At 50.8% G+C, this 27,960-nt stretch overlaps 2 protein-coding genes across 4 annotated transcripts in view; one reads left to right on the top strand and one right to left on the bottom strand.

Annotated features, from left to right (window-relative positions):
• Window positions 1-6,175, top strand: part of SCRN1 (secernin 1) — a 70,453-nt gene extending 64,278 nt beyond the window's left edge. For both annotated transcript variants that reach the window (XM_056118182.1, XM_056118181.1), the window contains exons 7-8: window positions 3,419-3,599; window positions 5,661-6,175. In XM_056118182.1, the coding sequence (XP_055974157.1) occupies window positions 3,419-3,599; window positions 5,661-5,819 (340 nt within the window). In that variant the 3' untranslated portion in view covers window positions 5,820-6,175. The remainder of the gene's footprint in view (window positions 1-3,418; window positions 3,600-5,660) is intronic.
• A 7,075-nt stretch (window positions 6,176-13,250) lies between these two features.
• Window positions 13,251-27,960, bottom strand: part of WIPF3 (WAS/WASL interacting protein family member 3) — a 112,543-nt gene continuing 97,833 nt past the window's right edge. Inside the window, exons 6-9 of one of the 2 annotated variants that reach the window (XM_056117940.1) lie at window positions 25,805-25,948; window positions 24,670-24,771; window positions 18,966-19,042; window positions 13,251-15,607 (exon numbers count right to left, since the gene is read on the bottom strand). In XM_056117940.1, coding sequence (XP_055973915.1) covers window positions 15,584-15,607; window positions 18,966-19,042; window positions 24,670-24,771; window positions 25,805-25,948 — 347 coding nt within the window. In that variant the 3' untranslated portion in view covers window positions 13,251-15,583. The remainder of the gene's footprint in view (window positions 15,608-18,965; window positions 19,043-24,669; window positions 24,772-25,804; window positions 25,949-27,960) is intronic. The other variant, XM_056117941.1, reaches the window with a different exon arrangement.

Genomic DNA, 27,960 nt, shown 5'->3' with positions numbered 1-27,960 from the left:
AAGGACAAGGCGGGGCCTCACTTATCCCCCCCATGAAAATTAGAAATGAGTGGACATAATCTCGCTATTGCCAGACTGTTTCTGCCCTTCTATGCCCTTTGCCCACTGGGCTGGTTGTAGTTATTTTCTGCAAAACAACATCTTCTTCTCACTCTTCTCTTCGTCCCTGGTAGTATACCCTGGGACGAATAAATTTAGAACTGAAAGGAGATGCACAAGTCAGAATTTAAGAGTCAGAGAATGAAGTAAAAGACCTTAGTTCATTTTCATCAAGAGGGAAAATTTTGTCCTGTGATTGGAAAGTAGAGTCCTCTGTGGGCTCAGTCCTCAGTGGGCCTCCTGGAGAGACTTACTGGCTTTCACTAGCCTGGCCTTGGGAATCCTTTCTGCAGGCAGGAGCCTTTACTTGTTAACGTTCCATTGATGGGAAGGATTAGTGAGGAGGGGGCAGGCCAGCAGCACCCCAGTGCTTTGAGAATCTGTAATTGAGGAATGTTTGTAGTGTGCACAGCTAGCTGTGGACAGCCAGGGCCGGTGGGAGCTGATGTGGAACCTCTTCCCCACACCCCATGTAGGCTGCTGCCACCTTGGGGGCCGGAAATGCCACAATGGCATAGACCCACCATTGAAACCAGCAGGTGCCATGAGACAGGGGGAGTTTTTCAGAAATACTAGTTGCTAAACCAGCACACTACCAGGATTCACAGCATGTGTGAGAAAGCATGCAAATCCTCAAGATACAGAATGGGGGAAACCAAAGAGAGAGGACTTAGAAGTTTAAATATGAGTAGGCTACACCACATCCCACTTCTCTGATGGTGTGAACTAGAATGTCTCAGTCTTGGGAACTGGAGGAGGAACTTCTACAGAAATAGGAGAAATGCAAGGGCCATGGTGTGTGTGTGTGTGTGTGTGTGTGTGTGTGTGTGATTATGTGAATGTGTGTATGAGAGTGTGTTTGTGTGTGTGAGTGCATGGTTTTATGTGAGTGTGAATGTGTGTTTGTGTGAGACTGTGTGAGTATGTGAGGGATACTCACATGTATGCATGAGCATGGTTTTTCGTGAGTGTGAGAATGTGCATGAACATGTGTATATGTAAATGTGTGTGTGTCTGTGTAAGAGTGTGTGTTTATGTGTCTGAGAGTGTTGCTTGTGTGTGTAAGAATGTGTATGAGTATGTGTTTGTGTGAGTTTGTGTGTTTGTATGAGTGTTTTTGAGAGTGTAAATATGTGTGTGAGCATTTTTGTGTGTTAGCATGTGTGTGCAGGTATGTGTGCTTGTGTGAGAGTGTATTTGTGTGTATGAGGAAAGAGAGAGAGGAGAGAGAAAGAGGAGAGAGAGAGAGAGAGAGAGAGAGAGAGAGATTTCCTCTCCTTCTCCCAGTGAATCAAGTTGGAAAGTCTAAATTGGATCAGCAGAGATGTCTGAACTGGGTAATGTTGGCTGCACGCAGCACCTTTTGATTCTTGAAGCTATCAGGGGCCTTAGCCACAGGAGCTGGGCAGGTCACAGTCTGCACAGACAAGCCCAGAGCTGAGGGTCTGATGCAAAATAGAGAGGCTCTGCCTGCACCTCCACTCCTATCCCTCCCTTCCCTATTGCCCTGCACTGTTGAATTCTCAAAGCCTCCCAGAGCATCTGGGTCCAGCCCCAAGGCTGCTGGTGTGGTTTTGACTCTGTGACTGAAGTGACTCCAAGCAAAGTCGAGTGACCCACGGTTGCACTGTTCCGAGGTTACCTGCAGCTGGGGGAGGTGCAGGTGCCTTTCTGACTGGCCCAGTTTAGTCATCTAAGCCAGACCTGCATGCTGTTTCCTGAGCCCGGCACCCTCTGGCATCAGCTGGGAACTCCCCCGCCACGGGTCTGGCTTGGGAACTTCAGTAAGAACAGACCCGTTTCTGGGGAGAGAGTGTTGGCCAGCCTCTGATATTCAAAATGTCGAAGTTCTGAGGGTATTTTATGTTTCTTCAATAGCACAATGTCCATGGGGGGAAAATAGCAACAGTTTAAGGGTGCAGGGTAGTGGGGGAAATGATGCTAGAGCCAGAAGACGTGGATTTAGCTCTGTATCTGGCACGCTCTGAGGAAAGTGCTTTTGGATCAAGTCCGTAGCTTCTGTGAGCTTTGGTTCTCTCCTCTATAAAATGGGACTGGAATTTTTGCCTTGTTAGAAGAGTATCTCATACTCAGCAGTCAACATTTTGAATGTATAAATGGGGTTTCCGCGAGAATTGAGTGCAAGCACACTGAAAATTAGGATGCAGTAGAGGCTGGGGAGATAGTTCAGTGGTCAGGGATACGTGTCTGGCATGGACTGGACTTGAGTTCAAATCCTGTTCCCCCAACACTGCGGGGTTATCCCTGCTCGTCTCTGGCTCTCAGGCCCTCACGTTGAACCGCTGAGAGTTGGCTGAGACCGTGAGACACAGAGTTGGCAAAGATGTCTTCCAGAATACATATTTTCTGCCCTTCACTCAAAAGTGTCACAGTCTTGCAGGGCCAGAGACACACCGCAGGAGCCGTGCTGCTCTGTGAGCTGCCAGCCTCTGTGCCTGGCGCTTGCCTTGTCACGGTGTCCACTAGAGCTGCTCACGGCCCTGTTCTGTGTCCTGACCCAGCTCCCTCTTCATCTCATGGCTGGAAGCATTTTCATCTGCTATGTCCCCATCTCAGACTCAGGTAACCCCCTAGGGGACTAAGTCATTCTGCGCTCCACTAACAGGAAGTACCCTGTAAGGAGGCTGATCCCATCCCACATGGTCAAGCCCTCCCCAGATCTGTCCCTCACCAGGGGCAGTTACCATGGATACCATGGGAGATCCACTTCCGAGGCTTGCAGTTTTTCCCAGCATAGGACACAGCATAGAAAGTTCCAGAAGCTCCGTCTGCTCTATCCTCACTGGGACTGGGCTTCAGAGTGACTGCCGACCCTGAGATTCACCCTGGTCCTTCAGCCCACCCTGACCTCCTGGGCCCTGACCAGCTCGCTCACACAGACTTTCATTCCTCTGTGAGGAGTCCCCATTGGAGCCTCTGGGATCCATGTGTGTAAAATCTCTCCTCTCCCTGAGAGGCAGGGGAGGGTGAGAGCAGAGAGACAGAGACGACAGAGAAGAGCATCTCAAGCAAACTGGTAGAAAGAGCGGACATCCTGCTCTTGGTACTGCATGCCTCTTTGCCTGCTTGACCTCACTGAAAGGGCCCCCCTGAAACAGTCTCCCCCCGCAGGTGATGGCCTCTCGCTGTCAGTGGGTGGGTGAGTGAGCGACAATGTGCTTATTCCACCACCTACTGAGGCAGATGCTGTATCTCCCCAGAGTCACCCCCTGTCCCCGCCTCAGAAGGCCTCAGGATATGTTTGCTGAAGGGAAACCTCCCACTCTGTCTGACAGAACCACCTCTCCGTTCTTTCCAGGTCCATATTCAAGCCTTTCATCTTTGTTGATGACGTGAAACCCGTCCCCAAAACTCAGTCTCCCTATCTGGGGGATGACGACCCTGCCAAAAAGGTGCCTCGGTTCCAGGAGAAGCCGGACCGCCGGCATGAGCTCTACAAGGCCCATGAGTGGGCACGCACTCTCATCGCGAGTGACCAGGTGAGGACGAGGGCTGAGTAGGGAGGTGAAGTGAGCCAGCACCTTGTCCCCAACTCTTGCTTGTCTCCTCCCAGAAATCTAGTCTCCCAGGACATTCCCAGAAAGCTGGGGGCCACCCTCCACCCAGTCTCTTGAAACCAAAGTAAAATACAAAACAAAAACCACCAGCGAATAAAATGAAGTCACCACTTTGATATATTCTACAACTGGGGGCTAAGGATCTCCCTCTTTATTCACTGGTTAAAAATAATAGAAATGCACAGGTTTAGTAGGCAAACCTGCTTTCTGCTCTCTAAAATTCTTGGTATCCTGGGGAGAGAGAATAAATTTGTTCATGATAGCAATACTTTATTAAAGCATTTAAAGATAGAAATACTTCACTCAAAGCAGCCCAGATCCTCTGTTATCTAAGAGAGTGATTCTTCAAAAGAGTTTTGGAACTGATTAATGATAGATTTAGGCGTATAGATTTAGGTGGCTGACCTGTGCACTGACAGATGGTTAAAATGGTCAGATTTATCTTCTGTATATTTTATCACAGTAACTTAAAAATTATTTTCAAGTTGCTAGTTTTTAAAAAAGTTACTAAAAATTCTATTTGCTTCTCCCTATAAAACTTTGATGAGGAAAGTTACAGCACATCAATTTAAGCAAATCAACACCCACCTTCATATTCCCCGGTGTCCAATAAATGCCCACAAAGGCCTCTCAACTTTCATAGGCAATCAAGCCTCTGTTTTAACTGAGGAAGGAGGAAGTAACAGGTTTGTTAGATGCTCGTCTGCATTGGTACACACCAAATGTGCTTGCTCATCTGTGTTACAGGAATGGCCACTTTGGTGAGTAAAAGCTGCACAGTTATTTTATAGCCATTCTTCAATCAAACCTTTCCCTGAGCCATGAATGGTACAACCACGCAATGTGGAATTTTCTTCAGAGCTGTCCAAATGAGTTTCCCAGGAGGCTTGCTTCCTAGGTGGAGGACAGCAAGGTCCAAACTGAGTTCAAATGTCACTCTCTGGTATATGGGTTTATAGATATTGGCAAGTAGAGAGAAAGGTTAGTGAGTTCTGAGATATTTTGCATAAAATTTCAAAATGCTGAGGTGAAGATGGTGAACTTCAAAGTTTGAGTCAGTGCAGACTTTGGAAATGATCTGCAGGTGGTTTGAGTAGCCTCTCTCTCCTGGAATTACACAAATAAATTATGTAAATGAAAAATTTTTCACTGTTGACTGGAATGATTCCCTTTTGGAAGAAGAGCTCTTACCATATCAGAAAAAAGTAAATTAGGAATAGACATGGCATTGATCCATTTTCTCATCCAATAAGCATTTATTGGGGGTGTTTGTTATGTGCCAGATAGTGTAGGGCAGAGACAGGCCTAGTTCTACTCTCCATGTCTAATGGGCAAGTGGATAGATGAATATAAGGGAGGGAGGAAAACCATGATGGTGTAAAGACGTAGTCCAGCGGGGAACTGGAACAGAAACTTTCAGAGAGGCCAGAGATGGGTGCAGTTTGACCAGGTGTTGAAAGAGGGCAGGGGGCGGGGGTGTATATGCAGAAAACAGGATCAGATAGTACAGAGGGCAGGATGTTTGACTTGCACTGTGCCAACCTGGGTTCAATTCCCAGCACTCGGTATAATCCCTTGAGCCCAACAGGAGTGATTCCTGAGCACAGAGCTAGGAGTAAGCCCTAAGCATTTCTGGGTGTGTCCCAGAAACAAACAAACAAACAAAAAGCAAGATCACCACACAGGTGGAGAGAAAGTGCCATGGTTTCAGAAATGTAGCTCCTTCAGTCTGGCTAAAGAGAAGGAGGACTGTGGGGCCATGTTAAAATGGAGGCCTTGTATGCTACAAAGAGCCTTCCCAGACTTCCCCTGGATTCTTGGTTATTCCCTGGGAACTGCGGGCTGTTATATAGATGGTCCAAGCCGAGCAGCGCCAAAGCCAGGAGGATCCCTGGGTCAGTCTTGTAGGAAACTGGTGGCCTGGACCCCCCAGGGAGACCGTGCATGTCCCTTTGCCATGGTGCCCATTGTCTGTTCCCTCAGGAGCAAGGCCACAAGCTGAGGACGACTATGTTGGAACTAGAGAAGCAAGGCCTGGAGGCCATGGAGGAAATCCTGAGCAGCTCCACCCCCCTGGACCCGGCAGAGGTGGGGGATCTATTCTATGACTGCGTTGACACGGAGATCAAGTTCTTTAAGTGAAATGTGCATTACTCCTCCCCTTCTTATTTAAATTTTTCCCACCTTACTAAATTACCAGCGATACAAACCGCTCTTCTGAAGGACTGAAATGAGGAATGTCCTGATGTGGTCTTTGTGCCCCGAAGCCAGATGCAACTGTGAACTTGTATTCTGCCTTGACTCTTGAAACGGCCCCTTTCCCCGACGGCAGGTCCCTTCCTTTGCAGCGTGACATGTACCCCCCTTTGCCTGTGGCTCAACTGTGTGACTCATTGTGGATTTGCAGCTGCTATTCTTGGGTTTCAGTGACAATGGACACATTAGGCTTCTCACGGGATGACTCGCTTTGAAAGACAGCCTCCGCCGTGCTGATTGGTGGGAAAAGCGAACTCTTTGGAAAAATTACTCCTTTTCTCAGTAATGGCTCCCTTTCAGGTTAACAAAAGGCATTTCTTTGCTGGGCCCAGGCCTCTTCTCTCTCCTGTGTGTATAGGGGCTCAGGGGGTGTGTAGGCCCACCCTGGTTCTTTTTCTCCCTGGGTGCACATCTATAGAGCACTGGGTCTTCTGGGAACAAAATCTATGGGAAAGAATGGGGGGTGGGGGGAAGCCCTCCAGGGCCTGGCTCCATCTTGATTCCCATGATCCCAGAGGATGCCTCTCCTGTGCACCCTTTTGGCGTGCACTAGATGTGCACGCTACTTCCAAGGACAGGAAAGTCAGGCACTTGGATTAGCGGGAACCAGCCCACATGCAGATTCAGAGGCAGCCACACGGGGACATTTTGCTGTGTCCCCATTAAGCAGAGCTTGCTGTCCTGACATACCCACCCACCGCCCTCCAGGGTGAGTTTACGTGTAGAAACCATCTCAGGCCGGGTTCCTCCCATCTTGTTGAGGATTAATGCAATGGCCCCGTGGCAGAGTTCCACCCAAGAAGGCTGCATATCTCTCAGCTCATGAGGGGAAGGGGGCGGGGGTGGGGAACTCTTGATATTTTGGGTTCTGGCTAAAGTAACTGGAATCCAAACAGCCCCTGTGTGATCTCAGCAGAAACTTGAATCAAGTTGGTTTGTTTCCAAGGACGTGTTCATGGGAAGGATTCGATTTAATGACCAGAACTTAGGAAAGCCTGGGAAGAAGAGCAGATGGGCTCAGCATTTGGGGAGACAAAGAGCAAGAAGGTGACAGATGGATGGAGATGACATTTCACGCCAGGGCATCGGCTCAGCCCCCCCATCACCCCAGCCTGTTACAGCCCGCAAAGCTGTGTGGAAGCAGCTGACTCTCCTGGTCCTTCTTGTTCCCCACCTTCTGCCTCCCCTGTAGCTGCATTCAGACAGGAGCTGAAGTTGGGTTGTTGTTGGTGGAGGTGTGTGGTGATGGGAGCTTGCCTTGAGTTATTGAAACGCTCATTCATTCCTGAAAGGGAAGGGGGCAGGGATGGTAACAGAAGTGTACAGTAATCTGGCAGCTCGTGAAAGGAGCAACGTAATCACTGCAGTTTCAGAGTTTGGGCCTGAACACACCTCGTCACTAGGAACATTTGCAAATGGAGGTGAGGCGTAGTGCAACAAGGAGGGCACTTTCCTTGCATGTAGCTCACCTGGGGGTCAGTGTCTGTACCCCCAATGCCCCCCCCCCCCAAGCCATGCTTGAACGGTCCATGAGCACAGTCAGGTATGGCCCAAAGAGCAGACACCAACTAAACAAGAAAAGCAGTTTGCTAAGGGGATCGCTTTGTGAGTAGTCTTGGAAGTATTAGAACAAAGAATTCCTCATCCACCATAGGTCATGAAGGCCTTAAGAGCTGGAAGGGATACAGCCGCTTCTCCAGATGGAGTTGCTGAATGCAGGCTCGGTGTTCCGAGTCATGAGAATAAGCCATTTTCCCGAACAGCTCACCTTTCAGAGTATATGTCTAATGGTACCATGGGCTGTTAGCCTGCAATTTCATACTTTTTTTTTTCATGCAAAATCACTAGCTATAAATGGTGGGAGGGCCAGAGAAAGACTTTGAGCAAAATAAAGGCAGTCAAGTGTGGTGGTGTATAGCTGCCCTGGGTTTCATGCTATAAACTAGGGTCTACTCTTAGGCAGAGTAGCTCTTCTGGAAGCTTCTAGAGTTGCTGATGTGGGGTGGGGGGAGGGGAGGTGTAGTATGACATAGCACTCTCTTCCCTGCATCAGGTCACCCGTCAAATGGTTATTTTAAAAAAAAAATAATGCCGAGGGCCCCACAGCACTTCACCACATTGTCCCTGTCAGAAAAGCATTTCCTCAGTCAGACCTGATGTCATCCGACTTCCCCGGGCACCTCGGGCTTAGCCCAGTCCAGTGAGAATGAAGGACAAAAGGCACAACTTCCTCTATTATGGGCCAGACAAGGTCACATATTACCCAGATAGCACCGTGCCTTTACCTAATTATTGTGCAGCGGGAAACACAGTGGCTATGGCTTTGGTGGGACCTTGACCTCTCTCCTCCGAGAGAGGAGGCCGGGTCCTGACCCGGAGGGGATTGTGCAGGCAAATGCTGCCCATCCCAGTTGTTATGTCCCAGTCTTACCACTAGGGGGCACAGCAGGCCTCTGTGGCTCAGCCTGGGCGACATTCAGGGGCAGGAATGCTCCTCCCCCATCCCCCACTCCCCCGCGGAAAGGTGGCCTGTGAGCAGTGGACACCAGGAGAGAAACAGAAACAGTGAGTCCTTCTCATGCAGTGGGATGCGCAGGGAAAGTGACAGTGAGAGCCAAGAATGTGCTTTTGTGGCCGCTCTGCTTCTTAAGACATTTCTCTAGCTAAACTTGAAGTGTGCTATTGGATTTCGAGGAAGGGGAAGGAGGATTTTTGTTTTGAAATGCCCCTAACAGACTTTGCTTTTGAAAACAACGCCCTTCATTATGTGATGATTTCTTGAACTAGGACCATAATGTTTCCGGGGCCACAGTGCATAACTAGTTTCCTAAAATACCATGTATGTATCCTTGGACTTGGAGGAGGAGCAGGGATGGTGCATGCTCAATGTGGGAAGAGGATGTGGCCTGAAGCAGAGCACCCCCCCAACCCCCACCCTGGCCCCCCTAACCGATCATGAGCTAGTTAGTCTTGCTCAGATAAAGATACCCCCTTCCCTGCCCCATGCTTGAAGGGAGTCCCGGCTGCAGGGGACACGTATGAGCAGGGTGGAAGTAGATCTCTTTCCTTCTCGGAGGTGGGGGTGGTCTGGAGCATTAGGTAGAGAGAGTGGAGGAAGGGTGGGGCTCCTTTAGCAAGCAGGAACACAGAGGTCATATATTACACAGGAGCACAGAGGTCATATGTAAGACAGCGTTGTTCTTAGAAAGCGCTTCCCTTCAAGCTAACACAACAGGCGGATGCCTTGTAGTTAGATTGTAGCCGTCACGTTCCTTCACTGTTAAGTGAATCTTTAAGGGGATGGATGTCAGGATCGAGTAGGTAAACTGAGGCCTCCTGCTGGAGAGTAGGGCCCCGTGCACGGCTGAGCCTGCAGGAAAGCAGGGGACGCTGTGTGTGTGTGTGTGTGTGTGTGTGTGTGTGTGTGTGTGTGTGCAGTGAGACTGCCGAGTGCGTGCTGCGGGGAGTCTCTGCAGTTTATGGGGGCGGCTCTGGAGTCTCTGCAGTTTATGGGGGCGGCTCTGCTGGGTTCTTGGCTGCAGAAAGGGAGAAAGCAGGTGGAGGAGGGGGCAGGTCCCCCACTCCCATGTTCCGAGCCGCCATTCCTGAAGGAGGAGGCAGAAGCAGCGCAGGTGGTATGGCCAGTCTGGGCGGCCCTTCCCTGATGCCTGCTCTTCATTCCACGCGATGCCCAGTTCCAGCATTCCTCCTAAGGCTGGTGTCAAAATGCACCTCACTGACTGACTTCCAACAGTGCAAAATGCCACCAGCACATCGCCTGCGGGAACCAGTATGTACAAGTTAGCAATCATGTGGGGGGATGTGTGAGAGCCAGAAATTGCTGTGGGCAGGGGATAATGAAAAGGGAATCTTGTTTCCTGCAGTGGGAACTGATCGTGTAGTCTTAACGTCTTTTGTACAAGTATCTAGGAACCAGGTATTGTCCCATCCAGTGCTTGCCCTTGAAATTGTCTCTAATTACATTGAGGATACAATAAAACAATACTGATATTCATGTTCGCTTGCCTCTTCTAGCTTGTTTTTCGTGAATAAAGGATAAAGGTGGACGTCCAGGTATAACCGAAAATTACTAGCCGGAATCCTGAGAAAATGAAATCGACTTAGCACTTGCTACATTGTGTGCCGTTCTGTGGATAAAGTCTTTCCCTAAAAATGAACAATGGGGCTGGAGTGATAATATAGCACCTTGCACACAGTTGACTAAGATTTCATTCCTGGCATCCCATGTGGTCCTCTGAGCACTACCAGGAGTGATTTCTGAATGCAGAACCAGGAGTAATCCCTGAGGATAGCCAGGTATGCCCCCGACTCCTGAAAAAAATTAAACAACTGAGTAAAAGGGATAGTATTGCAATTAGGGTGCTGGCTTTGTATGGACTGACCCAGATCCCCCAAGCCCTATCAGAAGTTATTCCTAGTGTGGAGCCAGGAGTAAGCCCTGAGCACCACTGGTTGTGACCCCAAGTCCAGGAAAATTAAATAAACAAAAGTAAGCAACAAACCAGATAGTACAGGAGTCAGAGAGATAGTCCAGGGCTTATGGACCTTGCATGCAGCTGCTCTGGTTCAATCCCTGGCACTGCATATGGTGTTCTGAGCTCCTTGAGGAGTGAGCCCCTGAGCAGAGAGCCTGAGGTAACCCCTGAGACCCCACCCCCAAAATAAACAACAAAACACAGGGAGGCACAGTGCCACATCTACAAGGACTCAAGCTGGAAACAAAACGAACAGAAACCCCAGAGAATGACAAGTGTTAGGAAGGAAGGGAGGGAGGATGGAAGGAGGGGAGGAAGGAAAGAATGAGGGAAGGAGAGAAGAAAGGAAGGAAGGAAGGAAGGAAGGAAGGAAGGAAGGAAGGGAGGGAGGGAGGGAGGGGGGAAGAGAGATGGAGGAAGGAAGGAAGGAAGGAGGGAGGGAGAGAGGGAGGGAGGGAGGGAGGAGAGATGGAGGAAGAAAGGAAGGAAGGAAGGGAAGGAGGGAGGGAGGGAGGGAGGGGGGAGGAGAGATGGAGGAAGAAAGGAAGGAAGGAAGGAAGGAAGGAAGGGAAGGAGGGAGGGAGGAAGGAGAGATGGAGGAAGGAAGGAAGGAAGGAAGGAAGAAGGGAAGGAAGGAAGGATAGAGTAAAGGAGGAAAGGAAGGAAGGGAGGGAGGATGGAAGGAAGGGAGAAGGGAAGAATGAGGGAAGGAGGGAAGGAACGAAGAAGGGAAGAAGGGAAGGAAGGGAGGAGGGAGGGAAGGAAGGAGGGAGGAAGAGAGGGAGGGAAGGAAGGAAGGAAGGAAGGAAGGAAGGAGGGAAGGAGGGAGGGAAGGAAAGAAGGAGGGAAGGAGGGAGGGAGGGAGGGAGGGAAAGCTAGGGTAGTAGCACTCTTCCCAGCATCCTAAGGTGGCACCAACTCTCAGGTCCTTCAGCAGGTGACCGGATCAACAAAAGGCTCATACAAAGGAATATTTCTGAGTCTTTAAAGGAGAAAATCCTGGCAGAGCCGGGCACCCTCCAGTCCTCCAGCCCGCAGACCTGAGCCAGCCTCTGCCACCTGCACTCTGCTCTGCCCTGCTCAGACCTCCCGGCTGCTTCCCTGCTGGTAGCTAGTAACGCCTCACCCTTCCCTCTTGCACTGCTTGCTTCAGAGTCTGGGGGTCTGGAGCTTCTTCCAACCCCACAGCCCTGCCCTCTGTCTCCCCCTCTCCTGCCTGTCTCTAGAAGGTGCCCGACCTTCAGGTGACTGCCCCTCCCTGCTTCCCAACAGTCCATGACTTCTTGAAGTCCATTCTCCACTTGGTCAGGGATCCTGGTGCAGTGCTCTTCCCTGTGACTGGTGCCCACCCTTGGTCAGGGGCCAGCTTGTCCATGCGTCTCTAAAGGGAGAGAGGTCAGCCCCTTCCCACAGATGCTCAGCGCACAGCACCACCTTGGGACTACGTTCCTAGGTGAGATTCCCGCTGGGATCACTGAATTCCAGGCACTGCTCTCTCCTGTTTCCTCTGGGCACAGAGCTAGGGGAGAATGAGTGAACAGAGCAGCCAAGGCCCCAGAAGGCCCAGGACACAGCTTTGCTTCTGGGCATATAGTAAGTCAGCTAGAGGGGCTGCTCGGGGCTTGGTACCATCTCCGTGTCACTGTGGTATCCCCAAGTCGCTACTTATGCCCACGTTCACTGATAAGAAACCAAAGTACAAACTGGGTAAGCCATTGACTTCTCAAAGTATCTGCAAGGCAGATCAAAGCTTCTGATGCCTGGTAACCCCCTGAGGCTGATGCCAGCCACATGGTCCCCTGAGTAATGCATAAGCACTGACCGATGAGTAGACCTTGATTGTTTTTTTGGGGGGGTCACACCTGGCGATGCACAGGGATTACTCCTGGCTCTGCACTCAGGAATTAGTCCTGGCAGTACTCAGGGGACCATATGGAATGCCGGGAATTGAACCCAGGTCGGTCGCGTGGAAGGCAAATGCCCTACCCACTGTACTATCACTCCAGCCCCACGAGTAGACCTTGAGCACCACTGACTGTGGCCCAGACTCTACCCCCCTCTTCAAAAAAAGTGCTCCAGAGTCTGGATGTGTGTTGGTGTCTACTCTGCTCGCTTCAGTAAGGCTCCAGGACCATCCCCATGTCATGTTCCCTAAAGAACACCCAGAAGCCTCATCATAGAGGGGAAGACGGTGTTGCCTGGGGAAGGAGATGTTCCACACTCAGCCAAGCTGGACGCACAGTTAAGTACACTTTATGTTGAAAGTTGCTGAATTTTGTACAGGCCACAGTGATAGTATAGCAGGTAAGGTGCTCGCCTTGGTTTGGTCCCCAGCATCCCATATGGTCCCCCTGAGCCCACCAGGAGTGGTCCCTGAGCACAGAGCCATGAGTAAGCCCTGAACACTGCAGGATGAGGTCCAAAAAATTTTTTTAAAGTTACTGCATTTTAATTATGTTAGAGCATTTATAAGCAAAATTTTCTCTGCCTAGTTCAAATGAGCAAAGCTGAATAGTTTTCTATTTAAAGTAAGAAGAGTATAAGAAATAAGAAATAAGAAAGATTTTCTGTTCTCCCCTTGAATACCTCTTCCCTATCATCAACAAAACTGTATTTGGATTTTTCAAATACCCATTCATTTTGTCAATACCAAGAAACCAAGAAAACATAGAATGTCAGTTCAGAAAGCAAAGTTTGGTACAGCCTACGTTGGCGAGGTCCTGTGTAAGTCTCCTTCTGTTCCCTCCTAGAAGCCTTGGCCTGGATGCTCACAGTTGACGGGAGCGCTATGTGGTGGGTTTTAAGAAGAATTGAGAACATGTCCACATATTAAAGTTTATTAGGTACAAAGAACAGAATCTGCAGAGAGAACATCAATAAATATAAAACACAGGTGAAATATGGGGGCTCTCGCAGATAACAGGGTCAAGCGAGAATGTTCCAGGGAGGAAGGGGGGGTGTTGGGGAGGCTACACCTGTCAGAGGGAACCCAGCGCATGGCATGGGTTAAAGAGCATGGAAGGGTGTGGGTATGGGTCAGGGCATGGAAGGGTATGATCTAGTGACTGGTCTCGAGGAGAGAGGAAGCCTGATTCCTGAGATTTCTCCCTAATCACAATTTTTTTGGTTTCTGCTCTTCCCTATGTCCTTGAATCATTTTCATTTTCCTTCTTTGCCAGTGGTGCAGAACACAAACATGTAACCTCCTCACTGGGGCGGGCTCCTGGGAAAAGGGCTGTTCTTTGTCTAGGGCCGTGATCTTCCTGATCAGACTCGTGACTTTATACAGCTAGGAGGGGAGGGGAGTGGATTCTGACCATTTGGTAACCTTCCAGAATCAACAGGGGAAAAAATAAATCAATCAACTGTTCTTAGAGCAGAGCACTGGCCTCTCAGCCAGTGACCTGGTGGTGGCCAGCTGGCGGGTCTGAAGGCCCTGGAAGGGAGCTGGACCCTGCTCAGGTGTGTCTGTCTGGAACGAGGAAGCTCCTCCTTGATCTTTCCTGCAGACTATAGCTAGGACGCAGCCAGGTGAGGCCAAACCTCGCCTAACCAATGACGCGTGTGGCGACCACGTGGTGTGGGGTGATGGCATTAAGGTTTGACGCGAGAGCTACCCAGGAGCCCTGTTTTCCACTGCTCGTCCCCACTCTCCTCCTCCACCTCCACGCCGCAGAGGCCGGGAGCACTGCTCAGGAACCAGTTTCCCTCTGTTCTCTCCTTCCTCTCCAGGGATGGGGGGCAGGTAGGGGTAGGCGACCCACAAGGACACACTTCCATTCCCCGACCTGCTCCAGGGGAATAAAACATGTGTGCTGACATGTCCGGTCCTGGCGGGGCATCTTCAGGGGCTGCTGCATTTGTCCCCACCCCTTCTCTGAGAGAGGCTGCAGCGTGGGCTGTTGAGTACAGAGCAGGGGATTTTGCCTGTGGATGCTGGTAGGTTGTCAACGCCTGCGAGGGGGTCCCTGGGGATTGGAGGCAGATACTCCACAATACATTGTGTTGATGTTGTTGTTGTTTGGTTTTGGGGCCACACTTGGTGGTGCTCAGGGATTATTCCTGGCTTTGCACTCAGGGTTCACTCCAGGCGAGCTTGAGGGACCACAAATGGTGCCAGGGATTGAACCCGGGTTCTGCCACATGTAAAGTAAGTGTTGGACCCATTGCACTACTGCTCTGGCTCACTTCACAACACATTTGGATCTGTACTTTTTCTTCTCCCGTTTCCCACAGGAAGTCCGAACTCGGGAGAGGAAAACGATCTCTTGAGCCAGAATTGGTTAATTTACTATAAAAAAAAAATGAGGTGCTTATGTGTCTGACTTGCAGGGGAAATACTGAACTCTTATCATCAAGTCGCCCTTGGGCTGGGCCCATGGTGGGAGCTTGGGGGGCAGGAGGAAAGGCTCAGGGCTTGAGCACTGGGCCACTGTAAACAGTAAAAGAGCTTGGCTACTTGTTGGATCATATGGTTCAGTTATAAAAGGGCACTGTGCTCAGCACTGGGGGTTGGGGGAAGCAAGCCAAGGCTTGCCTTGATTTGCAGTATATTTACATTAGGCAGCCAAAATTTAAAAAAAAAATATCCCTGTACTAAGAAATAGAAACAACAGCATGGCCTCGTGCTCACGGAGGCTGCATGGCGCGGTCGGGTGCGGGACACACGGCTCTCCAGGGAGCGGGCATCGCTAAGGCATTGTTTGGTTTGATTTCGCAGTTGGGGCGAGGGAAAAATGAAATCATGCCAATAAGAAGTCGGGGTGGCTGTGACCCTGGGGCCACCATCAAAGGAAGAGTGTTCCTAAGAATGGGTCTAAGTGTAGGAAGGGCAGCACCCACACAGAGGGGAGGTCACAGGGTGGACACAAGAGGAGGGGAACGGGCTCCAGCTGGACAGAGTGACAACAAGGAACAGAATACACTTAAAAATGGGGTAAGTGGGTCGTCTTAAAAATGACTTAAATAAAAGTTGACGACAATACTGCTTACAGCCTGCGCACACCACCTATGTACAATAAATAAATGCTCCACTTGGAACCAGGAGGGCAAGTGAGTCAGCTGGATGATGAGTGGGAGGGACTTGTTCTCTGGGGTGCCCGCCTTGAGGGGGAGGCCCAGGGGGCGCACGGAAACTGGGCTTCATCTGTCTTCTCACCGGAGAGTCTTCATAGCTAACTGTGGAAACAGGAGGTCGGAAAAGGTGGGGTTAGATGGTTCTGCGCACCCCCCACCCCCACCCCAAGGCAGAGACCCAGCAGTGCCACCCGTGTGCAAGGAGCTGAGGCTCTTGGTGGTTTTGGTTTGGGTGTTTGGGCCACGCCGGCCATGCTCAGAGCTCACAGCTGGGGTTGGCCATGTGCAAGGCAAACGTCTTACCTACTGTACCGTCTCACAGGACCCCATGGAATTGAGTTTTACTCAAGGGGTGGGAGATGGGAAATGTGTAGTTGGAGGTTTTTGGAGACCCAATGCCCTCCTAGAGATCTTTTTAACCGCCCAAGTGTGTGTCGAGGGGGAGGGCAGTTAGGATAGAGAAGGGGCCACCGTGACAATGATAGTTGAAAATGATCACTCTGGACAAGAATTGAGAGCTAAAAGGAGGTAAAGGTAAATACATGAGTACCTGTATTGCAACCATCATGCCTAAAAGGGGGGAGGAGAGAGGAGAGAGAGAGAGAGAGAGAGAGAGAGAGAGAGAGAGAGAGAGAGAGGAGAAAAGTGTCTGTCATAGAAGCAGACTGGGGTGGGGAGTGGAAGGAGGGAAACTGGGACATTGGTGGTGGGAAATGTGCGCTGGTGAAGGGATGGGTGTTGGAGCACTGTATGACTGAAACCCAATCATGAGCAATTTAGTAACTGTGTATCTCACGATGATTCAATTAAAAAAATGTAATACATTCATGATTAGAAAATAATCTGGGGCCAGAGAGATGGCTCAGTGGGCTGACCAATGCTATGCCCAGGTACCTCCCTGGCACTGCATGGTCCCCCAACTGGGCAGGATGTGGCCCCCCAAACAGAAACAAAAACAAAACCCAGAAATTTCAGGAATGCATTAGGAAGAAGGTGAAACATCAGTCAGAATCTTCCAGAGTGTCTGCCAAGAGACAACCCTTCCAGTCTTCTTTCCTCTTCTGCAAGGACAGTTTTCCCCAAACCGCTCTCATACGCCCCGTTTTCAACCCGCGATGGCCTGGGAATGGCTACTGCATTTCCTGCCTCTGCTGTGGTTGGCATTTTAGCCTCCAAGGAACTCATCCCAGCTTCCTGGAAGGCCTCTCCCTCCCCTCTCGCTGGAGGCTTGAGAGATGCAGAAGCCAGTGAGCATAAGCACCTGAGCCTCTCCAGTTCCCACAGCTCTGACTGTAAATGTGCCCCAGGAACAAAGGCCGCAAGGGCGAGCCTGCCCTGCTGGGGAAGAGGCTATTTCCTCAAGGAATCTCTTATCACACGACCAAGATCTGGGTCCCCTCAGCAACATCAGTCCCTTCTCACCTTCCAGGTCTGGAACTGTGACTAAACCTTACCTAATTTGGATGGGAGGAGAAAAAAACCCAAAGGAGCTATAAAAATGAAGTGTTTTCTAAAGGAGCAAGAACTAAGTGATGTTTAATTTATGTGTACTTTTCTGTTTTGTGGTCACCCTGAGCTTTGGGTTCACTCCAGGTTCTGAGCTCAGGGATCACTCCTGGCTCTGTGTTCAGGTATCACTCCTGGCTCTGTGCTCAGGAATGACTCTTGGCTCTGTGCTCAGGACTCATTCCTGGCTCTGTGCTCAGGGCTCACTCCAGGCTCTGAGCTCAGGGATCATTCCTGGTTCTGAGCTCAGGGCTCACTCCTGGCTCTGTGCTCAGGGCTCACTCCTGGCTCTGTGCTCAGGGCTCACTCCTGGCTCTGTGCTCAGGGATCATTTCTGGTTCTGAGCTCAGGGATCACTCCTGGCTCTGTGTTCAGGTATCACTCCTGGCTCTGTGCTCAGGAATGACTCTTGGCTCTGTGCTCAGGGCTCACTCCTGGCTCTGTGCTCAGGGCTCACTCCTGGCTCTGTGCTCAGGGCTCACTCCAGGCTCTGTGCTCAGGGCTCACTCCTGGCTCTGTGCTCAGGGATCATTTCTGGTTCTGAGCTCAGGGATCACTCCTGGCTCTGTGTTCAGGTATCACTCCTGGCTCTGTGCTCAGGAATGACTCTTGGCTCTGTGCTCAGGGCTCACTCCTGGCTCTGAGCTCAGGGATCATTCCTGGTTCTGAGCTCGGGGCTCACTCCTGGCTCTGTGCTCAGGGCTCACTCCTGGCTCTGTGCTCAGGGCTCACTCCTGGCTCTGAGCTCAGGGATCATTCCTGGTTCTGAGCTCAGGGCTCACTCCCGGCTCTGTGCTCAGGGCTCACTCCTGGCTCTGAGCTCAGGGATCATTCCTGGTTCTGAGCTCAGGGCTCACTCCTGGCTCTGTGCTCAGGGCTCACTCCTGGCTCTGAGCTCAGGGATCATTCCTGGTTCTGAGCTCGGGGTTCACTCCCGGCTCTGTGCTCAGGGCTCACTCCTGGCTCTGTGCTCAGGGCTCACTCCTGGCTCTGTGCTCAGGGCTCACTCCTGGCTCTGTGCTCAGGGCTCACTCCTGGCTCTGTGCTCAGGGATCATTCCTGGTTCTGAGCTCAGGGCTCACTCCCGGCTCTGTGCTCAGGGTTCACTCCTGGCTCTGTGCTCCGTGCTCACTCCTGGCTCTGTGCTCTGTGCTCACTCTTGGTTTTCTACTCAGGAATCACTGCGCTCAAGGATCACTCCTGGTTCTGTGCTCAGGGTTTGCTCCTGGCTCTGTGCTCAGGGCTCACTAATGGTAGTGCTCAGCAGACCATACGGGGTGCTGGTGACAATCGGCCACATGCAAGGCAAGTGCCTTCTCTGCTGTACTACCTCTCTGGTCCCTGAATGATGTTGTATACCCTCGACAGTTACCTCTCAGCCTTCTCAGTCCCCTGAAGTAGAAGGATGGAGGGTGAGTGGTAATTGTTCAAGCTGGCTTGGTGCGTGGTGGTGATTCTGCGGAAGCAATCCCCCTTCCCACTAACCCACCCCCCTCCCTGCACCCACACGAGCCTCCAGATTTCAAAATGACGCCTGTTTCATTTGGGGCTGAAACAGAGGTCTGCCAAAAGGGCCTTCCCTGAGGAGAAAGCACTGTAGCACTGTCCTCCAGTTGTTCATCAATTTGCTTGAGTGGGCCCAGTAACGTCTCCATCATGAGACTTGTTACTTTGATTGGCATATTGAATACGCCACGGGTAGCTTGCCAGGATTTGCTGTGCAGCGAGATACACTCGGTAGCTCGCCGGGCTCTTCGAGAGGGGTGGAGGAATCGAATCCAGCTTGGCCGGGCTGGCTGCGCACAAGGCAAACGCCCTACCACTGTGCTAACGAGGAGAAAGAGTCTGAGGGAAACCCTGATACAGGAGAAGGGCCAACCCTCACACTTCTATGCTCCCTGAGAATTTCTGGGGTATCAGGGACCCGAGGAAGGAGGGATGAAGAGGGAGTTACCTGAGAGTTTCTGCCTTTGATGTCCTCTGAGCCGGGCCCTGTTGCCTCAGCCTGGAGCCAGGGGCCAGGGGGGTGGCCTGCAAGAAACAGGACGATGTCATTGTGTGTTGGCTCAGGGGTGGGGGTGGGGGGCCCTTCACCGGGATCTCGGCACACGTAGGCATCCGGCGGCAGCAAGCATGTGGCAGCGTGAGACCAGCGACCCGGCCTGTGCGTCTACCTGCTGCGTCGGTCCTGGGCTGTGAGGGCAGAGGCGTCACATCTAGCATGCAGGGTGCAGAGACTCCACGCTATGAGGAATGTGGGGGCCCCTTCCAGCGCCCCGCTGGGTTGCTTTAAGGAGGAATGAAAGCACGGCCTACAGCCTGGGCTGTTCAGGGGGGAATCTCGCTCATGCTGGCAAAGTTTCAGCTCTTCTATCTCAGTAGGGGTCGCCCCCGGCCGTGCTGGGGGGCACTCATGTTGGTGAGAGAGCCAACGCAGCACCAGTGCCCAAGACACCTCCATGGACACACAGACTGTTGGTGACAAGTCACACACAAATAGAGCTCAGAGACAAGAAGCCAAAAAAGGAAAAACTGGTAACAAGGGCAAACAAAAAAACGAGTACCAGTAGGCCCCCAGGCACCCCTTCTTGGCCAGCCTGTCCCCCCTCTCTCATCCTGATTGTCCTCCAGGGTTGATAACTGTTGCAGTTTTGTTTATCCATCACCCCATCCCCACCCCTGCTTTTTTTTTTATCTTTTGCATTTTGCATCTCTCTCTGTCTCTAGCTCCTTTTCTCTGTTTCTCTCCCAATTCAGATAGATGACCCGGTCAAGCTTTTAGTCTGTATCTATCTGAAAAAAGTCAGCTATGTGATTTTGTGGATCCAGCTCCTTTTAATCCACACTCCAGGCTTCCGCTAAGTTTCCCAAGGAGATGGATGGGGCCCCTGGGGCCTCCGGGAGAGTGAGTGAGTCCCTGCATCTCTCTCTCCCCAGCGAGAATGAGTGAGTCCCTGTATCTCTTTCCCCACAGAGAACGAGTGGGGTCCTAGGTGTCGCTTCCTCTGCTGCCTTTGGGGCAGGCCTTTCTCGGCTTTTCTGCCATGGACCGTGTCCCCCACGCTTGTCTGAGCCATTCTGGTGTCTGGGCTCTTAATGGGACAATGTGGAAAAAGCAGTGACCAGAGATGACTTACAAGCGTGGAAAACAAAATAACCTGTGCTCAGCAGAGGGGTTTGGGGAATGGAGAGTTGATTATCTGACGGCCCATCCAGCAGCCTCTGAATGTTTGCAAAGTTTCCAATAATAACGAGGTGGGGTCATGTTTGAAGTTCAGGAGAAAAAGCAGTCTAGAAATTACCTAAAAGGGAATGACCTCAACTATTTTTAAAATTCATAAATGATGTAAACATATTGAATTGTTCCTTTCTGTAACAGGGTTACTATTTTTTTTTTTATCTCAGAAATACTTTTCAAGGTTTTTGCTATGGGTCTGTGAATCTCCTTAAGAATCTTTCAAGGGAAGGTGCGGTTTGCAGAATGACCTTGTGTATAGAAGGGTCCCTGCAATGGATAAAACATTAATTGGGTACTGCAGTGGTCTTGCGAGCCCTTTTAAAATTTATGCATGAATTTGGTTTAGGATAAAGTTATCTTTAGGTAAATGCCATGGGAGTCCTAGAACTTTTAGTCAATTTAACGATGCCTGGGTTCTGATCAAAATCCAGGTGGCAGTGTGACCTTGACATTAATATCCTCAATTTAAGAAATTCTGGTCCACTTCAAACACACTAGCTCTAGGCTACAGCTCCTTTCCCTTTTCTCCTTCCTTCCTTCCTTCCTTCCTTCCTTCCTTCCTTCCTTCCTTCCTTCCTTCCTTCCTTCCTTCCTTCCTTCCTTCCTTCCTTCCTCTCTCGTGCCAAAGATGGAACTCTGGCTCTCCACATGCAGAACATGCACTCTACAAGGCAGGCAGCTTATGAGAGGATGAGTCTGTGGGAATAATCAGGCGTAGCTCGGAGAAGCATGTGGGAGCTGAGGCTTGCACTGCCTGGCCACTATCTCCACAGTGTAAACTAATACTTGGCCTCTACAAACCCAGCAGAACCGACTCTGAGCCTCAGAGAAAACTATGGTGGCTACCAGTGGGAAAGGAAGTGGAGATGAGGAGTGGAGAGGGGACTTTGAGGGGTGGATGGCACTAGGACTTCAGCGGGGATGTGGAGGAGAGTGCAGTGACTACTATACACATGATGTTAAGCAATAACCATGAGATTCAACAATACTGTGAACTGCCTTGCCGCTGGAATGTCCACTGACTCTCAATCTTGGAATGCTGTGAAATCCTCACTGGACACACTGTGGCGCCATGGCTTGGCTGAACGGATGCAGAGTTAATGATGTGTTGGGGTTTCTGTCTTCCTGCCACCAAAATGTGCACTTCTCAAGGACATGTCAGAGAACAGACTCACTTGTCTAGATTTCTCCAATGGTTAGGCGCTTCGGCAAGCACCTGCCCATATGATGATAACTTCACCATTTCTACCATGAGGATATAAATAAATATTTTTATATTTTATAATTTTTATAATTATTGAGCCAATTTTCTCAATAATTTCTACAATAAGTTTTTTTTTTTTTTGCTTTTTGGGTCACACCCAGTGATGCACAAGGGTTACTTCTGGCTCTGCGCTCAGGAATTACCCCTGGAGGTGCTCGGGGGACCATATGGGATGCTGGGAATCGAACCTGGGTTGGCTGCGTGCAAGGCAAGCGCTCTACCTGCTGAGCTTTTGCTCCAGCCCCCTACAATAAGTTTTTAAAAACATTTTTACTGTGGTAAAATATACACTGATGTTCTGCCACTGAGATATTCACAAGCACGGCCACACCATCACTAGAGTCATGGCACATTGCCTAACCCCTGGTAAACATGGATAATTTGACTCATCCCCCCAACCCTCTGTACCCTCAGCCCCTGGCAACTGCTCAACTGACATTCTTCCTCTCTGGACTGACCATTTTGGAATTAGCCACACCTTGTGGTGCAGAGGGAAACCCTCAGTTCAGTCCTGGGGTCACTCCCAGTGGTTCTGGGGATGGAATCTGTGACCCCGGAGGTAGAGCAAATGCTCCCCCCCAGGAAGCGATACCCTGCTGGTATGGAAATTTAATGTAGTTCATACACCATCTGGCTTTTGTGTCTTCCCCCCCCCCCCCTTGGTGCATGCAGGTCCATCCGTGTGTGGCCTGTATTAACACTTTCCCTGTGTTAATAAGGCCCTTTTGTGCAAACTGGCCAGTGTTCAGCTGATGGGCATCTGCCCGGCTGCCCCCTTCTGGCTGGTGTGAGCAGTGCTGCTGGTAGGCGGTTTGGGACCTGCTTCGACACCTGCTTTCTGTTCTTTATGGGATGGGTCATATAGCAATTCTACATTTAACGAGCCAAGGTACCTAATACACTTTGAAGGGCGATCAGCCAATTGGTGCTCAGGAGGCCTGGTGACTACTGGCCTGCTCCACTCGTGGTTTAATGCAATGCCGCCTGGGCCCTGAGGTGCCACGCTCACCCAGCCACACTGGCACAGCTGGGGCTCTCCAAAAATGCACCCCGTGGTATGTGTGTGGTGTGTATGTGTGTGGTGTGTGTGTGTGGTGGTTATGCGTGTGTGTGGTATGTGTGGTGTGTTTATGTGTGTTGTGTGTTATGTGTGTGGTATGTGGTGTGTATGTGGTGTTTGGTATGTGTATGTGTGGTGTGTGTGTGGTATGTGTGGTATGTGGTGTGTGTGGTGTGTGAGATGTGTGTGTGGTGTGTATGAGATGTGCGTGTGGTATGTGGTATGTGTGTGGTGTGTATTTGGTATGTGTATGTGTGGTGTGTGTGTGGTATGTGTGGTATGTGGTGTGTGTGGTGTGTGAGATGTGTGTGTGGTGTGTATGAGATGTGCGTGTGGTATGTGGTATGTGTGTGGTGTGTATTTGGTATGTGTATGTGTGGTGTGTGTGTGGTATGTGTGGTATGTGGTGTGTGTGGTGTATCTGGTGTGTGTGTGTCTGGTGTGTGAGGTGTGTGTGTGTGGTGTGTGTGGTGTGTGAGATGTGTGTGGTGTATGAGATGTGTGTGGTATGTGTGAAATGTGTATGTGTGGTATGTGTGGTGTGTGTGAGATGTGTGTGTGTGGTGTGTGGTGTGTGGTGTGGGTTAGGTATGTTGTGTAGTGTGTGTGGTATGTGGTGTGTGTGTGTGTGGTGTATGTGTAGAGAGTGTGTTGTGTGTGGTGTGTGAGATGTGTGCATGTAGTATGTGTGGTATGTGGTATGTGTGTGGTGTGTGTGGTATGTATTGTGTGTGTGGTGTGGTGTGGTGTGGTGTGGTGTGGTGTGTGTGTGTGTGTGTGTGTGTGTGAACCATATACTGCTGGGACTCCGGCTGGGGTTGGCTGACCCCTGTGTGATCTCTCTGCTCCAGTACACTTCCTTATTTTCCTTTGGATGATTCTGATGCCATGCTGGGAGGGAGCCCAGATCGTGGAGCACGTGCTCCCCAAAGAGCCCCGTGCTAATGGGGAGCTTTTGGCCCACCTGAGGACTGGATCACCCAACTGCCTCCTCTGCCATGGGGAGCGGAATTCACACCTGCACCCAGGAGGAGGGAGGTGCTCTCGGCTGGGACTCTCACACCCAAATCACCTGTCAGTGCTCAAAAGCAGCGATGTTTGTGGGCCAACTCTGGCATTCTAAGTGCAGCCTTGCTTAGAGAATTTTCAAGCTCCCGTGAGGTCAAGATGCCTCAGCACTGACCTGAGGGCTGAGCCCCGCTCGTGCTCCGCAGAGCTCAGTGCCAGGAGTTTGCAGGAGCTTCCTGAGAAGTTCATGCTGGGCCCAGATTTCCATCCTCCTTGCTTTAGGGTGTAAGATGAAGCCCCAAAGAAGGGAGAGAGGGTGATAAATTTGGGCATCTAAATCCAATGCCAAATAAGTATCATGATGTTCTATAAAAGTCCTGTAAGTGGGGGCTGGAAGATAGCACAGCGGGTAGGGCATTTGCCTTGCATGCGGCTGACCCGGGTTCTATTCCTAGCATCCCATATGGTCCCCTGAGCACCGCCAGGAGTAATTCCTGAGTTCAGTGCCAGGAGCAACACCTGTGCATTGCCGGGTGTGACCCAAAAAAGCAAAAAAAAAATCTGAATTAAAAAAAAAAGTCCTGTAAGTGGGACCCAGGAGATAGTACAGCAGGTGGGGCATTTGCTTTGCACGCAGCTGACCCAGGTTTGAGTCCCAGCATCCCATATGGTCCCCCGGGTCCCTGCAGGAGTGATTCCCGAGCACAGAGCCAGGAGCAAGCCCTGACTGTTGCCAGGGATGGCTCCAAAATGAAACAAAAATCCTCAGGTGGGAGGGAAATGGGAGATGTTGGCCAGAAGTGAAGGAATTAATGTTGGAACATTGTATGACTGAAACCCAATCATGAATAACTTTGTAATCCAGAGTGACTAAATAAAAAATATTTTTTTTTAATCCTCTAAATGAACTCTCGGGCTCTGGGGCAAATAAATGTTCTGAAGCTTCCGGAAGCATGAACAGCAGCATCCCTGCCATACCATTGCAGTCGGGACGCCTGGCTCTGCACAGCCTGTGGCTCATCAGTGCATCCCGGGCCTCCAACTCGGGAGGCTCAGGGGAACCGGGATCTCATCAATGTGGTACTTACTTCTGGGCATCTTGCTGGGGTAAATCTTCTGGCATGGTTTATATTCATCCGGAGGAGGAAAGTCTTCCACTGAATGGAAGGTGAATTTAGATTCAAAGTCATCTGCACACATGAGAAATGGCAACGTTACTCTGGTCGTGGGGAGGGTGCGGATGCGGTGTGGGCATCACTGGAGTGCCCAGCTGCCTCTGGTCGAGTCTCCTGCCTCCTACTGGCTGCCCGGTGCAGGGGGCTCTGAGGAGGGCGTTCTTTCGCCCAAACCACTTCCATCCACCTCTGCTTCACCGTGTGACTGGGACGAGGAGAATCAGGAAGAGTGAAATGAACATTCTCCTATCACATGCCCCAACTTCCTCCCACCAACATCCCGAGGATGCTTCTGAGGGCAGGAAGTGTCTGAGGCAGCCAGGGAGCAGTCAGTTGCCATGCACTTGGCAGTGACAGGGACCAGCCAAGTGCCCTGATCTGAAGCCAGTCCTGAGCTCCCGGAGGGCTGGGTGGGGAGATGAGCATAGAACAGGAGTTTGCAGCCTGGCTGGGAGGAAGGGGCACAGCCTGTGTTGATTTGGGGACCTGGGGTCCCCAGAGCAAGCATGCTCTGCCCTGATGACCTGGGCACAAGGGAAGGGTCTCGGGGTCCTTCCCAAGGCGGGGCCCTGCTTTGTGAGGAAGACTCTGGATCTGAGAGTAGCTTAATGCACCAAGGGATCTAGAGACTTTGTTGCCACATCTGATCCCAGATGACTTCTCTCCTTGTTTGTCCCTGATTGTCCCTGTGCCCGGCGGGCCTTCCATCCATCCTGTAAATTCCTCTGGTGTGACGCACAGGGCACGGGTTTCTCCACGGACACAGACAAACACAGACAGTTGAAATGTTCCTTGTCTTCCCTCTTTCTAATCACAATCAGAAAGTTAGAGTGTTCTAGGTCTGCACACCACCCCCAAACCCTGAAAGAAACCCTATTTGCATCTATTTCCTTCTAGTTAACACAGCATAAACTTGTCTTCGCTGGCAACCCACCCCCACGCACCCCCAGTTCTTGGGAAACAGACACCCAGAACAGACAGTGCCACGCTGGCTCCCTGCGGCCGGGGGCAGCCACGTCCTCACGGTGCAGACGTGGGCCCCGCTTACCCATGGTGGGCAGGTTCCCATTCCGCAGCTGCCCTCCTGGCTGCTGGTTGGAGGTCCAGGCCTGCTGGCTCTTGCTGGAAAGCTCCGTGGTGGGCGACCTGGCCGGGGGTGCAGGGGGCGGGTTGAGCTTCCCGCCACTTGTCCCTTAAGAGAAGATGACACTGTTCAGATTCAGTTCGAGAGTGGGGGGCTGCAGATGCTGTGAGCATCTCCTGGTAAGAGTGTGGTACAGGGAGTCAAGGGCAGCCTCTGCAGCACACCTGCCTGGGACTCAGCCCAGTTCCTGGGCTGAGATAATCACACACACACACACACACACACACACACACACACACATACACACACAGTGCCTTGCTTTTCTCATCTGTGAAATGGGAAGCAGAAATATGAAATGGGAATCAAGGAGCAGCGTGGGTGCTGACATAAAATGTGCTGCTGTGGGCTGGGGAGGCGCTTGGGTCTTCTCAAGCCGGCCACCACCAAGACTTCCTGCTCTGCGGCTCTGCCACTGTCCCCCTTCCCCAGCCTCCTTCCTGCACTGGTCTCCTGCCCCTGGCCTTCCCTTCCTCAGCACCAGGTTTCACTGGAGTCATTTGTTCTCACAGCAGACTGAAGAGGCCCAGGGGCTGCTGCTAAGGAGCTGCCCCTCCATGGGTAAGAGAGAAGAAAGGGACTGGAGAGATAGTACAGCACGTAGGGTGCCTGCCTTGCAGCGGTCAACCTGGGTTTGATCCCTGGCATCCCATTTGGTTCTTCGAGTCCAACAGGAATGATATCTGAGCTCAGAGCCAGGAGTAAGGCCTGAGCACCAACTGAATGTGGCCCAAACACGCCAAACAAACAAAAAACAAAAATCAAATAGAAGAAATTTCAGTCCCAGCTCCAGGCAAGTACTAGGCACATTTTCTCAGCTAACAGTCCTTACAGTCCCATGGAAAAGCATTCATATGATTCCATTTATGTATGTTGGGCCAGAGTGACAGTGAAACAGGTAAGGCCCTTGCCTTGCATATGGACAACACAGGTGTGATTCTCAGCACTGCCAGGAGTAATTCCTGAGCACAGAGCCAGGAGTAAGCCCTGAGCACTGCCAAGTATGGCCCAAAACCAAAAAAAAAAAAAAATTAAGAATGTTTTTAAAAAGAGTAGAGAGCTAGCTCAGGGTCAGAAGTGTGTGCCTTGCCTACACCAGAATCTGTGTCCCATCCCTGGCACCATGTGACCCCCTGAACAATGCTGGTGTGGCCTGGTGACCCCTAGCACCAGAGCCTGCGCACAGAACCCGAGTGTCTCTGGGAAGGGTTCTCAGCTCCACCAGCCTGCTTGAACAGCCACTCGTCTCTGCCATCAAAAAGAACATTAAAAAACAGTTGCCATGAGGTTACGTGGTTGTGAGTGGAGAAGCCAGGATGGAGCTCGGGTCTCTCTTGAGCCCTTTCAGCACACCAGGAGCCTTGAGCAATTCTGGTCTTTATGGGGACCAGCCGGTTGAAAAGAGAAGAGGAAAGAAAACCTGTCTTTTGTTGTAAAGAGCCTTGAAAACACTCTTGCCCTTTGCTATAGGTATTTTTTTTTTTAAGAAAAACTTCATAATAACAAAAATAGAGTTGGCTTAGATATCTAGGGACTGGAGAAATAGTACAGTGGCAAGGTGCTTGCAACTGACCTGGGTTTGATCCCTCAAGACCTGGAAGGAGTGAGCCCCAAGCACAGAGCCAGGAATATGCCCCGAGGGTGTGACCCCAAACAAACAAATAAAGACCGCCATCCCACAAAAAAACCCCACTACGGACAAGGCGTATGCTAATTATATTAATATGCTCAGAGTAAATTTTAAGGACTTGGCAAAACTGTTTTTAATGCACTATTAATATGTTAAATAAAAACATGGAAAACTTTCTGAAATAGTGATAATTGTGTCAATTTTTCTTCAAAAAATGTGACAGGAAACATTCAAATATGTATTTTGGGACTTATTACCTAATCAGTCATTGAGGCTCATTTCTTCCTGTGTGCTGGACAAGGAGCACGTGCTGGTTTTAACTCCAGGAAATGCATTTCAGAAACTTTCCACATGGAAAGATTTCCCACGACCCAGGATGCATCTCAAGGGGCAGCACACAAGGCCAGCCCTGGGCAGGCCCTGGATCTGGGGT

The sequence above is a fragment of the Sorex fumeus genome, unplaced genomic scaffold (genome assembly GCF_029834395.1).
Source record: "Sorex fumeus unplaced genomic scaffold, SorFum_2.1 ptg000037l, whole genome shotgun sequence".
NCBI classification, from domain to species: domain Eukaryota; kingdom Metazoa; phylum Chordata; class Mammalia; order Eulipotyphla; family Soricidae; genus Sorex; species Sorex fumeus.
Note: the sequence above shows the minus strand (reverse complement) of the source record. Positions and strands in the feature narration are given on the sequence as shown.